Genomic DNA, 18,529 nt, shown 5'->3' on the forward strand with positions numbered 1-18,529 from the left:
CTGTGAAAACACACTCAGGGTTTTCCATCTTAGCCACAGTATTTTTCTGGAGTGCCTGCATTAGAGCAGTGTGCGACAGGCAGCCTTGCACAGGGCACGACTTCAGGGAGATGGAGGTCACTGAGCTCCTCACAGCCATTATTCTTTGACAAAAACACTTGGCAATCTACCTAGCTATTAGGAGGATGAAACCATGTGCATTCCTGGCTGTGGCTCAGGGAACGTCAGGCCCCAGCTGAGCTGGCTGCTCATGGATAACAGGTTATGAAGATGGAAGAAAATGAAAAGAGAAAGTGTGCTTCTATCACTGATTGAAAATCAGCAAGTTGGAGCAAAGCTTAACAGGGAGTCCTTGGAGCCCCCAAGGGGCTCCTGCTGGAGTCACCAAGAAGGCAGTCAATCTCATGTACCCATATAAATCACAGCCTTTGACACACAAATAGCATTTGCCATTTCCATATCCCAAACGTCCTAATAAGATTTCCCAGTAGATGAAAAATATCTCCAATGCACTTTTAGTCTCCACTTTTTTTTTAACTTTGTCTTCAATAAAAAAATATCAGAAACAGTTATTCATTCTTTAAAAAAAAAATAAAAAGAGGTTGCTAATATATTTTTAGCTTAATAAATATGTGTTTGAGTCAAGTGCTCCAGTTCTCATTTTAAATACAGCTGGTAAAAAATTAGTACACCTATCACTCAGCAAGGGGACTTTCAGCACATTCCTTGCTATCCTCCAGCAACCCCAGTGCTAAAGGCCTGCAGTCAGAGTCTTGCAGGAGCCTCTAGATATGCCTGATAGCAAAACTACTCCATGGAACTGGATAGCAAATTATTCACTTCCTATGCCACACTTAGAACTTCTCAGGTGGAAGAGCATGGAAATCCAAGAGATTCATTTTTCCCTTTACAGATGAAATTGCATTTCACCAACAACATTCTCTCGGTTACTTAAGCATTTCCTTCTTCTGAGACCCCTGTATCCTTCAGCATTTCGCCAAATGAAAAAGAGGACAGCAAGGATGACTATTCTAAGAGAATTTCCATTTTCCCTCAGCTGCCACATTTTGGTTGCCATGGCAGTGCACAGGCTCCAAAGGGCCCTGCTCAGTTGGATATTGTGCAATTTGTCAAGCTGCTCCTCCGGTGAGTCACTTTTCCTGGTTAAGTTTGTTTCAGAAATAAGTGTGGTCATCAGTTCTGGTGGTTTGCAAATGCTGCTCTTACTCTGTGACCTGAATTCCCTCTCCCTGGACATAATCAATTCTGCCAGGTAGAGATAATTGCAAAATCATCTGGTACATTTTTGAAAGGAAATAAGACTTCTCCAGAAGTTCAAACACTATATATATATATATTTACTTTTATTCTTTAAGACCAACATGAGCTTATCTTTTCAAGCAAAATGCCAAAAATAAAAGATCCTGAGCTTTGTCCCCATGGACAAACCTCCAAGTCTTCCAGATTCACCCAACACTGGAGCAGCGATGAGGGGATGCCAAACCAACCCTGTCCCATTGGCAGCCCCACCATCAGGTTGCTTGTGCTGCCCATGGAAACGACAGACTGCTTTGTCCTTCTCTGCAAAAACATACCCTTCACTTTGAGTACTGGAACTGCGAAGATGGCATTAGAACTGCATCAAACCAAAAAGACGGGCAGATGCATGGGGTGTCAGGGAAGATGCCCACTAAAATCAAGAAGAGTTTCCTGGCCTTTGCTGCAGGAAGGATTTTAAATCCTTCTGATGGCTAAATGCATTTAGTTCTAATTTCCCTAAATCTCTGTTTTTAACAAAATCAGTGCCCTGCAACAGCAAGTTACCAAAGAACAGAACAGAAATAATTCCATTGGTACAACCCAAATCAAACCTCACACACACACACACAAATTATTTGTCCTAACCAATTTCTGATGTAGATCTTGTCTAGAACTGAATAAAATCTTTCAGTGCTAGGAACATTCTGAAGAAATTTGAAAGTGCAGCTATTTTTCAGAATCTCTGGAGGCTAGTTTAGAAAAAAACATCAACAACTTGTAGTGCAATTTTACTGTTATTTCCACCAGCTCTGTGGCTGAAGTCTCCTGTGGTTTTGTTCAATTGATCTAAAAAGGAATGTAAATAAAGAGGAAAAATAGCAGAGGAAAGTACTCAGCATTAATTACAGGTACATAATAAATACTGCATTTGCTCTTCCACAGATGTAGCACAACAGAGCGCCTGCAGAAGAGGCTGCAGTGAAATATAAGCCTGGCTGCATGCTGCCATAGATCAGTCGGAGTGCACTGTTTCCATGTCACTAAAAACAAATAATGATGTCCACAAGATAGATGTAAATAATAGACCGTACCTATTGACTGGGTAGCTGCCAGCATTTGTATCTCCCCTTCCCACCTGTGTGTGTGTGCACTCACATCCATGACAGCTCAGCCCCTCCCAGCCAGCAGCTCAGAGCATGGCTGCAGCTCTGCACTGTGCCAATGAGTTGGGTTTCACTTCACTCTTTGTCTCCAGCCAGTCGATGAGTGGATCATATCTTGCTTTGGGACATGCTGCTATGCTCCCCACCATTTCCCAGCTGTGCTCCCTTCTGGCACCTTGCACAGCTCAGCCAACACAGAAACTCTTCTGTTCTTGCATCCCCACTGATGCTCTGAAATGTCCTTTCTCAAGGCTCTCTCCCATCCCCAAGCTGTGATGAAGGCTTCATTTTTCATTTCCTTTCCAACTGATCAGGACATTTCCAGCTCTGTTCTCAATATAATGTGCAATTACCATGAACAATTTCATACCTACATACAACCTGTCACATCATGACAGGACTGCACATTTCCCTTCTACTCGTGACACACTGCGATCTGAACCTAAAAGATACACGTTTCATTCCCACAGCACAGTATAAAGGAAGCTTCCATGAAGCCCTGTTCATTTTTGGAAATGCCTGTTTAGTTTTCCTCTAACACGGCACAGATGATGGCTTTATTGACTGGGTGATGTAGTGTGATATTTATCTCCCTGCCAAGCTCCAGTGAGGACAAGGCTCCTCTGGTCATTCACCCAAGAGAAAGCATGTATATTCTATCTCATGGCATCTTCAAAGGAAGAATATATTCTGGGAGATATATTTTAATGGAATGTATTTCACTTTAGTCAAACATAAGTTTTCTGAGTCAGAGAAAGGGTAACTGGATTCAATTTGATAGTCTCTAATACATAGGAGGTCTCTTTTAGGCTCAAACTATATGAAGAAACACATTTGGAGATAAAAAATAGAAGACCAAGCAGGGAAGCTGACAGCAAAAACGTACTTTTTGTTCCCTGCTTTTTTATAATTTTCACTGCAATCAAACCATTTACTTCAGAGAAAATGATGGGGCAGATGAAAAATCCAGATGCCTCATCCTGTTGCAGAGGAGGTCTGGAAGCCCAGATGCCACCTCAGTCTCCTCCATGGCCTCGGCTCTGTCTGAGCAAGCAATGGAAGCAGGGTACTGGATGGTAGAGAGGTCCCACTCTCCACAGCTGCTACACATGGGGGTTATTTTAAGCTCTGAACACAATTTATCAAATAACATTTCTGGAGAATGGTACAATATGAGTCACATTTACTTCACATTTCTCTTGCTGCAGGCTCTCACTATTGGCTGTGAGTTATTTATTACCTCTGAAGCTTGCTCTGTGAATCTCCTTTCTGGGTCTGTATTTCACATTTAATGAGTGCTTTAGCAATTTCATGACTGTTCTCTGAAGTTGAGATGGCACTTCACACAGCCTCATAGTTTAGGGCCCATTTCAGACTTCACTGATTTCTGGCCATTACTATGTACATGAAACAACTCAACAACCCAAAAATATTGCTTCCCTCCCATTCTGCTGTATTTCAGGCGCTACTTTGAAAACACAGATTTCATGGACAATGTCAGGATCCATCTCACCTCAACAGGACAATTTACTCCATGTGGCAGTGACTGAACCACATCATGAGTCAATGATGGTGCAGAGGGGGGATCCCTGGAGGTGCTTAAAGCCAGGTTGGATGGGGGCCCTGGGCAGTCTGACGTGGTGGGGGGCAGCCAGCCCATGGCAGTGGGTTGGAAATGGATAGGTTTAAAGGTCTCTTCCAACCAATGGCATTCCATGATTCTATGATTCCATGATAGCAGACTCCAGAGCTCACAACCTCCTTTGGTCAAAACTATGCAGGTACACTTGGGTAATTTAATTTATGACTTAGGAGGGCTGGATTTCTTGCCCATGCTCATGTTGCGGCATCCAAAGGCATAACACAGTCTGCCATCAGCTATGCTGAGGTCTTCCATCACTGGTTGTTGTATGGGCTTTGTCAACCTTGTCCAGGCTACACTTAGACAAGAAAGCTTCAGAGCTTAAGGAACACCAGTTGACCTCATCTTGGAAGCTTCAGTCCTCAGGATAAGAGGCTGTGAGCACACAGCCCATGCGTATGCTCTGTCTCGAGTATCTACAGGTCATTAAATTCACAGTGTTCCTTCAAAGTGTTGGGTAGCTTGTGATCAGCATACTTAAAAGCCTGATTAAAGTTCTGGCTAGTAAGTCTGTCCTTTAAAAGGACACAGCTTTCCTTCAAAAGCAAATCTTGGTCTCTGTGGGGGATTGAAGTTCCCTGGGGATTGGTCTGAGACCAAGGAACATACTTTTACAAGAGCAAGGAGTTGCTGCAAACCTCACTCCCCACTGTGCTGAGTGATGTGTCTGCAGTTTTGATCTTACTTTTTTTTTTTTTTTTTTTTTTTGGTGATAGATACATAGTGGCATATGCACTTGAAAACAAGATGCTCTGAAAAAAAAAACCAAAAAAACAACAACAAAAAAAAAACCAACCAAAAAAAAAAACCTCCAGACAAATTTCCCCTACTCCTTCCCAAAACAAAACTGAAATAAACAAACCAAAACCTCTACAGAAACAAAATACACCCCTGCACTTGCTCCTTTCTGCTGGGGAGAGAATGAAGGAACAGATGTATAACAGAAGCTATTTATGTTGATTAATACATTACTGGAGAGATGCTGAGAGATTGCAGTGATAAGTTTAGAAGCAACGGTATAGCAAATGTATTGGAACAGAGCAGATCCCCACCTGCCCACCACGTCGTTGCACTGAGTATTCATTTCTAAGTGATGTGTCACAGGAACCCTGCACCAAGTTCGTGTGAAAAATACATGTGAAATACGGAGCGTGCTCAAAGCCTTTCTGTACAACAGCATCCTACGAAAATTCTCACCCTTCTGCTTCCTTCTTGCTTTCACATTTCACAGAAATATTCCACTCCACCTGCATCCATCACAAGGATCCATCACAGAGTGCTGGGACTTACAGTAATTCCCATACCTTCAAATTCTCTGTTCTTGCAAGAATTTGTCATCAGAAAGTGCTCTTTTTCTCAATGGGAAAACATAGATTCCAATAAAATTGTAATTTTCATTATTAAGATGATTAAATAACATAATGACACAATTGTTTTCATTTCCCATTTCAAAGCAAAATGAAACAATGCTTTGCAATGGTGATTCTAAGCGTGTTGTTTAATGAGATAAAATCTTGTTAATTGGATCAAAACCACTGAAAACCAAACCCAACAAAACCCACAAAACCCTACACTTTTTTATGACTCATGTTTCAAAATTTGCTATTCCACAAAGTCCGAGCTTTTCACCTGTCTGCACTCCTCCTTGGAACTGCAACTGGCTGTGGAAATGTCCCCAGAGGAAGACATTCTCTTTCCTAAGAATAATGATGACATAAATGGCAATGAGAATGAAAATGGCCATAACCTGATCCTAACACATGGGGCTGTGTTACAAGACACAGTTGAATAATAAAGTTGAATGAATGAAGTTGAATTTCCCTCAGCAGGGAAAATTTCCTGAATGCCCCTTCTGGACTTCCACTAATAAATGATCAGATGATAAAATATATTCATAAAAGCTGTCACTACCAAATTGCCTCACAAGACCTTATCTCCCTGCTATCTCAAGCTTATTAATATTTGGAGAAATTGACATCCAATGACCAACAAGTTGGTGCTTGGCCTGCCCCTGCCATCCCATGGGAGCAGTGCTGAGCTGCACAGAGTTATCTTTGCTCTCCAATGGAGATGTGCAAATGGAGATGTCCTCTTATTTCTGATACCATTCCAGGATTTGGAAAATTAACTCCTATCGCATGCATTCACCCAAAGCACTGTTATCCCAGGCTCAACTCTGGTTCTGCCTCATATGAAGGTAGATAAGCCACAAGAAAAATCCCTCAGACATTGCAGATATTACTTACTGGATATAGAACCTATGCAAATAAATAACAAAACCTATTATAACAATTCTCACAGCTATTTTGTTCCTATGTTTTGAATTCTTTTTCTTTTCTTCTTGCTTTTGTATAACAAGACATGAAGGCTATGTGTATCTTGGGCTCCTTAACAGGCGAAAACTCTACCATAAGACTTTCAAAAAGAAAGCATTTATTTCCAGGCCATATTTACAGATATACACCTCTACTTATATCTCTATCACAGATTCACATCTTCTGTATTTCATGCAGTTTTTCAGCTGCCTTGTATTGTGCCTGCTTTTCCAAGAAAAATTATCTAAGAGAAATTCTAACAGTGAATACAGAGAATAAATGATTCCCATCAGAAGTCCCTTTAGGAATTCTTTGGACTTTGGATGCTATTGAATGTTCAAGCAGCAGAACTATCGACTAAAATGGGAACCAAAAGGAAAACTCTGTACCTCTCTGACCTTTCCAAAGGCCAATAATACTTAAAGCCACACAGTTCTCTCTATAATTGTTCGACAATAGTTTGGCACAGACTATATAACCTTTTATTAGGCATCTACTATATTATTTCTCCCTACTTTACTGAAATTATATAGTTTCCCAAAAATGCCAGAATGACCTTTTTCTAATAGCGACGAAGTAATGACCGACAAAAATTGATTGCAAATGGATGGCTTTAGAAAATTGTCTGCATTTCTGTAAATTACCCCAGAAGATCTCAGTAGCATAAATTTAGAATGGTATTTTCTATGGTCCCAAGTTTAAGGCCCAAGTTCACAGCTGAGAGACCCATGAACCCTTAAGTCCCTTCTGAATTACAAACTGATGCAGAGAACTACACTACTGTTCAAGAAGGATGGTCAAAGAACCTGTTCAGCTCCAAAGCATACAGAAAGATTAAATCACTTGAACCGAAAGAAGGAAGGCGACCTACCTTGGAGAAATATCACATCCTTGCTGCATAAAAGCTCCCAGGGAGAACCAGAGACTGTTGAATATCCCAAACTCATTCGTTTGATCGTTGGCTGGCTGGTCCCGTCCTTCCTCAAACTCCTCAGTGTGCCACTCATAAGGGCTGAAGCGACTCACCAAGAAGAGGACAACGCTCACTCCAATGTAGGCAAAAACAATGCACATCCATATTTCATAGGCCAAAGGGTCCAGAAAAGAAAACACTCCTGGTTTGGACTTCTGAGGCTTTTTTATCATGATAGAGATACCTAAGCTCATAAAAGGTTTGGAAAAGTCTATAACTTCTTCTCGAACCAGAGTGATGGTTAATGGTGCCACAGCCACATCAGCCCTCTGAAAAGAAGAGAAAGAAGAGTTGCATTCTGGGGATAAAGCATATCTACTAACTCCAGCTTATTTTACTTTGGTCTCTGTTTAACCCTACTATCTGAAAAGTAATCAGACAAAACCAATTGCAGGAGAAATTGTTAAAAAGAAGCAGCCTATAACATTGGTTGATTATTTCCATTTTATCATTACTGATCACTGGTTCTATTTTGAAATCACAGCATTTCCTTTTTCAGCCACCCAGCTCCAGTGTGATTTATCCACTGATGTCACAGTCTGATGCAGAAGACTTTTGCTAAAAGAGCCTTATCATCCAGACATCAAAAGCCGTAAGGAAAGGCCAATAGCCTGAAAAAGGACACCACGATGTTTACTTCCATCAGAAACTGCTTTTTGGTGGCATAACTGATGCAGAAGAAGAAAAAGTTCCAGTGACACTGATGTGCACTTTCCATTTATTTTATAATCAGTCTTGAAAATGGAAAGGGAAATGCACTGAAATGGTTGTCAGCATATCCCGTCGAGATCTCAGCAGGACTAAGATCATCCATTTCTCCCGCATGGCAACAGACAGACTTGGGCACTGATGCTCCCTACACTATGAAGGGCAAATTGCACCCCTCTGAAGAATGACTTGAAACGCTACAGATGGGGAATTATCAGAGCAAATCAGATTTAGAAGTGTAGGGTGGAGGGATATATTTGAGCAGATGGAAATGAGTGATTAGACCAAAAATGTCGGGTTCACCAGACATTCAAGGTCAGGCTGGATGGAAATCCAAGCCCCCTGATGGAGCTGTAGGTGTCCCTACTTTTTGCAGGGGAAATGGACCAGATGACCTTCAAAGGTCCCTTCCAACTCAAACAACTCTATGATTCTACAAATCTATACTGAGTTTTTGAAATCTTGCCTTTCCTTCATCCTGCCATTATCAAGTAAATATAAAATATAATAAAATTTGGAGATTCTACTCATGAGAAAGTTTAACCTTTCAATACTTGTTCTTCCACAAATTGAAAGAAAAGAAGTATTCTTGTAGCTACTGAAAAGAAAACACTTTGACATTTCCATGGGCACAAAATGTGCTGTACCACCCCGAATTAAAATGTTTCCTTTGGCCTGATTATTTATATTATCACAGCTGCAATCCCCAAGACAGCACAGGCTGACGAAAGGTGGGGATCCTTTTTACTCTAGGGCTTGAGACTGTTCTCAAGACAAGACCTACAGACAATGAAAAAGGGGGAAACTCACTCCATAAACAAGTTCTCCCACCATGCCGTTCCATGTTTTGGTGTCGGGGTCCCGGGCTCCATACTTCCCATCTCTGACAATCTCCAGCCTGTAGTGGTAGCCAACATGCTTTGCAATCTCAGCAGCAAGCTCCACACAGTAGCCTTCATACCTTTCATTGCCTTCAAACTGGTTGGCGTTCTTCTTGAGCATCACATATGGGTCTTCCTGGCACAGAGGAAACCAATATTGGGCCACATTCCACCTTCCCAGTCCTTTAGAGACTCAACATCTTTGCTTATGGTCTGCTTGAAAAGCCCTAACTTCATGTGCATGTAGCAAAGGGAGCTGTCAACAAACAGTGCGGTTAATTTAGGAAGTATAAAGGGTAATATTTTATTCTGGTGTTTTCTGTTCATTTATGCAAAAACCGTGTGCAGCTTCTGCAGTGATAGACCTCAGGGCAATGGAGGTGCCTGGGGGGACTTGGGTGACAAATCTTTCATTGTGGCTCGGTAAGGGTTATTTAGTACATTTCAGCTATGAATTTTTAAAGGAATGTCCGCCTGTGTGGGCACAGACAGAGACAAATCTTCTGGGCATGAGAGAGCCCTAAAGATGTTTAATTCAGCTTGGGTATTGTGTCTTCTTTGTAGGTTTACAGCAAGCATTCAACAAACAAGTTAGTAAAATTTCATCTGTTTCTGCAGGGTGATTGTATACAATGACACACTACATGATACCATACATTATGGGGTACTTATTGTTCCTTCATGATTATAGTGGGGATTTGTTTTTAAAGCTATGATTCAGTCTCTCCGCACAATACAGCTTATCCTTCCAAAAATTACAGCCCACATTCTGTGGGCTAAACACAAAGCACAGGTATAATGTTCCTAATTTACCTATGCTGATGCCTCTACTATCTTGTCATAATCTTTTGTATTTTCTATACTTAAGCATGAGAGCTCTTTAATACCTACTTAATTAGCCACAGCAATTTTCAGATACCTTTATGGACCCGACAGGAAACAGTAAGTGCTGTTATTATTATTGTTATTATTGTTATCGCTATTATAAAAATGATACAGTACAAAGCAAGATGTGCAAAGGGGAAGAGGCAGTCAGCACATCAGGGAGATGAGGGAGAATGAGAGCTGGGCTGGAAGTCTCAGCACTTACTAGGATCGTTGTGACTATGTACGTCCTGTTCTGGAGGCTCGTGGACTCGTTGCCTGTTTGAGTATCTACGGCTACTGGAACTAACTTCTCATCTTCGTTCCAATAGCCGATCTGCAAATACAAATCCAGGACAACTTATTGATATCTCCTTGTAAAATTAACCAAGATATGTTAGCAGGGTCATTCAAAAAGGGTTAGATCTCTTTGCAAGTTCGTACTCAGCCCAACATCTCCCTTCCTACTTCTTGATGTCTTTTGAGGGAAGAATCGGGATCTCTCCTGTCCCACCATGCCTCCAGCCTGAGAATAATGTGCATGATTTACTACGTTCTCTCTTGTAAACGCATAAAAACAAATAGCACACAGCAGTAGATTATCACAATTCTCTATCCTGTCCCTACTTCAAGAGGTCACATTTTCCCTGTGTGACTTCTGTATACTTTTCTAACATGTCTGCTGCCTGTCCAGATGTGACAGGGTGATAAAATGCTGTTCTACAGCTGGAAGCCTCTGTCAACATAGAACAGACTCTTAGGATATCTTAAGACAACAGAAAAAAAAAAAAATCAAGTGAGAAAAGAAACAAAAACTATCCTGATCAGTGCCAAAAGGTTTGAAGTTGTGAATAAAAGCAAACAGAAGAATTTGCATGTTAAAATGTGCCTATTAATTAGGGTTTGGGCTGACCTGTCACTACTTGCAGATAAAGCAGTGTGCCAACAAGTATCAACAAGATGATCATTGCTGAGGTTATCCTCTTCTAGGGCTTGATTTGATAAGGGGTATTCCATCACCTCATGTACATATGGTATTGCCAGGGCTTTGGTCAAGTGAAAAGAACTTATTGTAACAGTAAATGGGAAAGGATATTAACACAGGGCATGAGCAGGAGTTGCTGATGGCAGATTACAGACCGTAACAGTAGAGGAAGAAAAAAACTCTACACAGGCGTCTCATCTGTCTTCATTGCACAGAGAAAAGGAGAAGAGAGTGAGGAAAAAGCTTCCAAAACTCTGCCCTGGGGCAACGTAAATGGAGATGTATGGGTTTTTTTGCACTTTTATGCTGGTGGATCTAAGATAAAGCATGCATCCTGTCAGTTACGTGCCTTCTAAACAAATATTTCTGTCAGTAAATACACAGCAAAATCAAGACATTTAGCCATTCTGCTGCTTCTCCTCTGGATTCCCTCTGGACTGCCATCGTCTTTCCTGAAGTTCAGAGCCCCAGACTGGACATAATATTATATTTATCCTCTTACGAATGCCAGATAGAGGAGGAGATCACTTTGAATGTCTTTACATTGATAATTCTTTTATTTCTCAAGGAAGGAATTATTATTATTATTATTATTTATTTTTTTTTTTTTGGACGATGCAGCTGATTCCTGCTTGGATGTGGTGGGCTTTGGCCTGACACTGGCTGCTCACAGGTATAAGTGGGTATGGAGGATGGGAGCTGTACATGTGGGACTATCACTATTTGCAGTTTTCTTGGTTTCAAACAAGTATTTTACACTTCAGGGGGCGAGGGGATGCAGAGGGGTTGCAGTGAATGCTCCGCTATAAATTATTTAGCAGATTTCCTTTATTCGCAGAATAACTCTTTGTTCTTCAAATATCTAAAGTGGGACATAAGTGTATGGAGTCAGACTGACAAATGGATCAGTGTTTCAAGGGCTCAATGCACCTGAAAATTCAGATTTTTCAGAGTGAATGGGACAGAAAGGTACAAAGACCTCGGGTCAGTAGCAATACCTCCATAACCATCAGGACATAGCGGGTAAAAATCTTGTTAATTCTTGAGCAGAATTAAATCAAAATAAAGGGTTCCCTGGCACTGCTTAGGGCAGACAGGTTCCTCCTGGCTCTGTCTTGGCTCATTTCTTAGAAATGAAAACTGAGAGAGCAAAGACAGTTGTGTAGCTGGGCCTGAGCCAAAGTGTCCTGCCAACAGCAAGACTGAGCGGGCCAAGCTTTCCCTTCCTGGAAATCCCCGCTCCACAGCTAAGATGCCCTTCTTACTCTTGATAACCCCTTCCATATGTTGCATTTTTTTTAGTAATACACCATGAGTTCTCTGTTGTGCTTGGCTTTGCTCATGCAGAGACCTAACTACACCATAACGAGAACAGAGGGTTGATGCCAGATGCAGGAGCTTTAGTCACTTTCTCCGTTACCTTTCTGATCCCGTCGTGTTTCATCTCAATCACATGGAGGGTGTAGTTGGTCCTCCTCCCCTTCTCATTAAACTGAACGTTGCCAGACAATCCTTCAAAACGGACCTTAAGGACATAAATATCAGCGAGAAGAGCAAATAGATCAGCATCCCAAGTGTGGGAATACGAGAAAAACTGTTCAGAGCAGAAGCTGTGGAGCAAGATAAACAGCACTCAAGCTCTTAACAAACCACGTCTCCTGAAACTCAGTGGTCCATCACTGAGCTCAGTGATGCATCAGAGCCGGATTACATGTGGGAGCCCATCATCTCTTGGGATGCAACGGGCAGCTAAAGTCAGCTCTGAATATCTCAGGCTCTGTTTGTGTTGTCAAAATCTAAGTAGGGATCAAGACTTGGTAAAGAACTTGTCAGGCCAAATCAGGAACTGCATTTGCAGGAAATACGAAGCTGTGGACACAGCTCCCAGCTGTCGCCTTTTGATGGAGAGGAGTCTATCAGTCAATTTACCTACTTTAATTTAATTACCTGCTGCACCAACCTATTTAAACCTATGTAAAATGAGATTTACATAGGAAATTCTGAATCATAAGTCTCTGCTGATATCACTGCCATGCTGAAGAGCACTGGTCAGGAACTACATACTATTTCCTTAGTTTTTCCTCTCAATGTGACTTGTTGCAAAAGACCAGGAACCTGGGAAAAGGAGTACTCACACCCCTGGACTGGGGAAAAAAGATTTGTTCTCAGACTTTCTTCTTGTTTTGAATAAATCTGTACTCTCTGCAATGGAAGGCTTCCCACATGCAAAATGAGAACAAGCATTTAATTGCTTTTTAAAGTGCCCTGAGAAACTTAGAATGAAGACTCTGTGTGAAGAAATGAGGATATATCACTATGGATGACATCAGCTGCTAATCTGCTTAAACTGTCTTTATTTTCCAGGTATTATCACAAAGGTTTGTCATGAAAATGAACATCTGCCATTGTTTTCTGAAGCTGCTTCAAGTCAAGAGGTTATATTTGGTGAAATTTGGAGAAAAGTGCTTTTCCCTCCTCACAGAAAACAACATACCCATAAAAGATAGCTCTGTTGGAAATGTACCATTATCTTAAATGCTCCATGCTTCCTTTCTTCCATGGCCCCTTTTACCTTTTCTGACTCTGAAGCTCAGTCACAGGTGCTCATGCTTTGTAGTTTTATATGCACTAAAAGCCAGGTGTACTAAAGGCAATTCTTTCTACCTATAGGAAAAAAATTCTTAATCCTGTGATACTCATGTAGCATTGACATAGCAAAAGGAGTCTCTCCCAGAACAGCTTTTCTGTCATTTAGCATCTTAAGACCCCTCTCAGTATTCCTTTTTTATCGTTTCATCGACAAAAAGCATTCTGTCTTTATGGCTTTACGATCTAAGAATTTATTCCCTTTTTCATGAGAGAAAATATCCCGCCCTCTGGATCATAATAAAATACAGTGAGGAATGATTTCAGCAGTGCTCAGTGCAAGTAAGTCAACTGGAGACATGGACAACTTAAACACACGTGCGTGTGAGAGGTAGGCATGTGGTTCTCTGCAGGAAAAGGAGGATGTTTTTGTGGCCATCCAGTCTGTTACTCAGCGGTTCAGGACCAGCTACCTGCTTGCTAGGCTTGGTTACTAAATAACATTAACAAAAAATACCTGTCAAAAATTACAATGATCTTCCTGAAGTATTGAGAGCCCAATGTGCCGGTTTAAAGCAATGCATTGTGAGAATTTCCTGGGAAAAAATACCCTTTACTTCTCTTTAATAAAAGCATACATTTTGTGAAAATGTGTTAGATTTCTGTTTTTAAAAAACTGCAGAATGTTTCAAATTGTTTTTCTTTTTTGGTCCTGCTATCCTTGACTGCTTCCTACACTAAACAGAAATGAGGCAATTCAGGAGCTTATTCAAGACATTTCAGTTGAAATAAGTGGAGAAACTTTTTTTTTTTAACAGCTCTTTAACGTTTCAGGCATTAGAAAATGGGAGGTGAAGAGAGAGAATGATGTGAATATCTGTAACAATTGCTGTAATTGTGAGTCTTCACAGAAAGGATAACTCAAACCTTCAACCTAATCTTAAATTCTTTCCATTTCCATTTTCCTCTTTCTGAAATGGAGTTACTGCTAAAATACTAAATGCTGGAGGACTATTAAATTTGTAGTTAAAATTTCCTTTGAGGATTCCTTCTTTCACTGCATGTTTCAGAACCTTTAATTTTGACCATCACAACTGAACTGGCCAAACTTATTGAAAATTACAATTTTTTAAAGGTTAAGAAACAATTTTGGCAAATAGCTCTACGTGTTCTTCGACCCAAATCACTGCAGTTGAAAAGAGTTTTGAAATCAATTTAATGAAGAGATGAGAAAAAAATCAGAGGTGATTATCGAGCACACATGTAGAATTACCAAGACTAATTTTGATATCCTTCTCTCGTAAATTCAATAATGAAAAACACTGGAGAGCCCCTTGCTCATCATATATCTTCCAAGTATTTAATGTTTATTAGGTAACTGATCTCCCTAATGCATCAAAAAGGCAGATTTTATTACAGGAGCTTGGAGAAGCTATGACAGTGATTTGCCCAAGGTCATACAGAAAGTCAATGACAGGCTTGGGAACATGTAAAATATAAGGAATAAAATCAATCTGAATACAAGATTTGGTTTTAGAGGAATTTTTGTTTACCACCAAATCAAAACATGTAAAAAATTTATGTAAGATGAAAATTAGCCAAAATTATTTTGTTCTTCTTGCCTTAAGGAAAGAGGATGGGATAAGCTATATTTGGATAACACTGAACTAGCAGTATTTGCAAGCAAAGAATCCATCTATTTTTGAAACAAATGTAGCACAAACTATGAGTAAGGAAGTAGAGAATGTGTCTGAAAAAAGAAAAAATGTTAGAAATGAATGGCAGTTCTTAAATTTAAATAAGTATTGTAATGTTCTACCTTACCAAGTCTTTGAGAAGAGCGTATTATTCTTTTCCCTTGCTGTAAGCTTAATACAAGTTTTTTGTTTGTTTGTTTAAAAATCTAAAATTCAATGCAGGATGAAAAAGCAGGATTTTCAGACTATTAAGGAATAATAAACTTTCTCAATAGCTGTTATTAAGGCTTTTCCCAATCCTCACAGTATGAACCAAGCCCTAATGTAGTCTTTAGGAACATTCTGATGCCAACCAACACATATGGCAAAATCCATTCAATTTTGAATGTCATTAGAAATCTGGAACAAAAGCTGAGTTCACAGAGAACTGAAGGAGCTTCAGAAAATGTGATCTCAGCTGGTCTGTCTCTTGGAAAGATAAAAATAAGGACCCATGACTTTATAGGATAATATTTTGGCTCTTCCATCCAAGAACTCCAAAAGATCATGTTGGATGTCAACAGGAAAAGAAATTCACCAGGCTCAAGACCTGGCTCTTATCTGGAAGAATCACTTTCTTAACCCAAGCAAGTTATTTGGGTGTTTCTGCTGCTAGCTGCCCCTCTTCCCCTACACACGGGCTATGTATGGCCACCCCTACGGCACGCGCATCGGTTGGGTTATGAACCTGCTGCAGTGCTCTCTGGATGTCAATTCCTTGTCCCCAGGGCACGGCCGGGTTGGCGAGGCAGTCCCCAGCATTGCCACGTCGGGAGATGTCAATCCGCTGCCTCCGCAGGTTCTGAAAAGCCTCAGCCATCACCCGGACCCCGTCGTACGTAAGGGCTGAGGTGTACTAGAGAGAGAAGACATTTGCCCGTTAGCCTGAGTTGACCTCTGGTGTACTACACTGTTTTGTTAACTTTTCAGACTTTTTGTTTTGTTATCACCCTTCCATCTTTGGAGGTTCCTTTGTGTGATCACTAATGTCTTGGTTACCTGTGGAAGTTGGTGCTTTCTCTTCCAGAGGAAAAGAGTGAGGCAGAAGCTCTTGATTTGCCTTCTGCTGCCTTCAGATTGCACTCAGCCTTCAAAGCTGAGTAACCCTTGTTACTCAAATCTTTCTGTTTAATTAGAATCATTGACCTGAACTTTCAAGGAATGCATTATACAGTGTGAATGTGAGACTGAAAGATATGCTAAACCGAGTAACAAGTCACTCTGGTCACAGATGGAGTCCAGAAAACTCTGTTGCAATGTGCAAAAAATCTGCAAAGGAAGAGTTTATTCAAGCTGAAACTTGTGTAGAAAAGAGGTAAAACTCTGGTGTGAACAGCAACCGCTGGCTTTAATTCCTTCTCCTGTGATTACCTATGGATTTATTAGTATGAACTTTTTTTAAAAGTAATACTTCCAAGGTTGACATTTCTAGTGCTGAGTGCTTGCCAAAAATGTGTTTGTTTTCAAATGGCAGATAGAAAAATAAAACTGTCTCTCCCCTCTGCCCTTGACACTTTCTGAATCTTCTGCTCTGCATTGGGAATAAATTAAAATGTATTTGTCCTCTATTGTACCCACTGATTTGAAATGTTCAGAAACAACATCTGGAACAGCTTTATTATCACTGCGTGGGAGTGACTTGAAGTAGACCAGAAGGACCCTAAATTAAATGGTTTTCTGTATCACTTGCCTTTGGTCTCTTCCAGTCCACACGAGGAAGCTCCCTGGCATCGTTATTCCTCCACTGCTGCATGATCCTGGCAGGAACAGTATCCGTGTAATTCACCAACTGGAAGCCAGTGACGTTGGCTCCGCTCTCCCTGAATTTCGTCAGATCGATATCCATAAATCCCTGGTACAGGACAGAAACAGGAGACACTCATCAGATGAACCATCTCTGGGTGGATAACAGGAAACCTGTTTACCTATGGATTTGACAGACAGCACAGGAGAAATATCTTCCCTTTGCAAAGTAAGGCCTGATGCTGAGAGGCTCCACTCTCTGAACACAGGGTGAAATTGTCTCATAGGCAACAGAGAGACTTTGACATAGGCACTGAAGATACGCTGCAAGCAGTGGCAAGAAGAGGACATTGTTTGGTGTCCCAACTTTGGTATCCTCTCTTTAGCAGAACTGCTATACAAAAAACTATTTGCTGTGTTCCCAAAGCAGCTACTTGAGCAGAGCTTCTGTACCCATTTGCTCTCAAATATATGATGTCACTGCGAGTTAAAAAAGCCAGGGCCATCCCTCCCACGAGACACTGGTCAGGTTCCCAAAATGGTGCTCACTCTGCACAGGCTGGGGGAGCTAATTAGCTCATTAATTTCCAAGGTCAGAATCAGGCCGTCAGATGGAAACCTGTTGTGAGAAAAAACAGCTTGCAAGGAAAAGACTAAATTGCCCTCTTACATCAGTGTCAGACCAGGAGAGTCATAAGTGACTCAAAAATGTCTTTAAAGACTTTCACAGCTTTTCTTCCGGCTTTTTGTAAGCAATTTAGCATCCACTTACAGGCTGAGAATTGGATGGAGATGTACAGATGCTCTAAATAGGTGATTTGTTTAGTTTCAAAGAGCAGTGATTTAAGTTAAAAAAAGAAAAAAGAAAAGAAACAGTGATACTTCATGAGTATGTATTTCTCAGAATGCTGGTTTAACCCACATCAATCTTGTATGTAATTGCCAGCGTAGGGGTTTCAGAAAGCCAGAGCTGTGATTAATGAATAGGAAATGCAGCACGGTAATTGTCTCTGACATCTTAATGCATTTCAGGCCAAGTGGTTTTTGACACATGGAGCTCCTAAGGTTCAGTAAGAGGGACCTCACAGGTTGCCAACTGGTTATTCATGGCCAGGACCAAATTGCACTGACATTTTGCTCCTGGGAGGTACTCAGGGGAAAAAGATCTGTCAAAAGAAACTACCACACAGCAACTTGAAGTGTGTGCCACCAGCTCCTCCTTGGAAGGCCCACAAAGGCATGAAGGAAGGTCCGAGTTCACGACAGAATGTAGGATGTCTGGTGTCCTTAACCCCTTCAACAAGCAGAAAGTTCAGAAAGGATTGTGGCACCAAAAACAATGACTGCAGTGGTTGGAAACATTGCCTTTCACCGTTTTCCTCAAGTCCAACCATTCTGAAACTGAGAGCATGGAGACCCCTGAAGATTTTCCAGTTGTTAAAAGCAGTTGGGCTGTAGGAAACATCATTAACCTTGGATATGCCTTTGCATTTTGAATGCATTAACTGCTGAAAAAAAACTGTTTTTACCTGTTATTCCTCCTCCACATGCCCCAGTACAAGGTCAGTATAGGACCTTGTACTAATTACAAAGGAATTTTAATTACTGCACCACTGAAGTCTGCTCAGAGCAGTTCTGATTGACATGAGAGCAAATGAACTGGGGAATACCAG

General features: G+C 40.9%; 1 protein-coding gene across 3 annotated transcripts in view; it reads right to left on the reverse strand.

The window, feature by feature from the left end:
* GRIA1 (glutamate ionotropic receptor AMPA type subunit 1) overlaps positions 1-18,529 on the reverse strand; it is a 166,213-nt gene that overhangs the window by 25,988 nt on the left and 121,696 nt on the right. For all 3 annotated transcript variants that reach the window (XM_031598242.2, XM_031598243.2, XM_090150693.1), the window contains exons 6-11: positions 16,804-16,965; positions 15,802-15,969; positions 12,212-12,316; positions 10,033-10,143; positions 8,872-9,078; positions 7,252-7,622 (exon numbers count right to left, since the gene is read on the reverse strand). In XM_031598242.2, coding sequence (XP_031454102.2) covers positions 7,252-7,622; positions 8,872-9,078; positions 10,033-10,143; positions 12,212-12,316; positions 15,802-15,969; positions 16,804-16,965 — 1,124 coding nt within the window. The remainder of the gene's footprint in view (positions 1-7,251; positions 7,623-8,871; positions 9,079-10,032; positions 10,144-12,211; positions 12,317-15,801; positions 15,970-16,803; positions 16,966-18,529) is intronic.

This window comes from Phasianus colchicus, chromosome 15, assembly GCF_987193195.1.
Source record: "Phasianus colchicus chromosome 15, bPhaCol1.hap1.1, whole genome shotgun sequence".
NCBI classification, from domain to species: Eukaryota; Metazoa; Chordata; class Aves; order Galliformes; family Phasianidae; genus Phasianus; species Phasianus colchicus.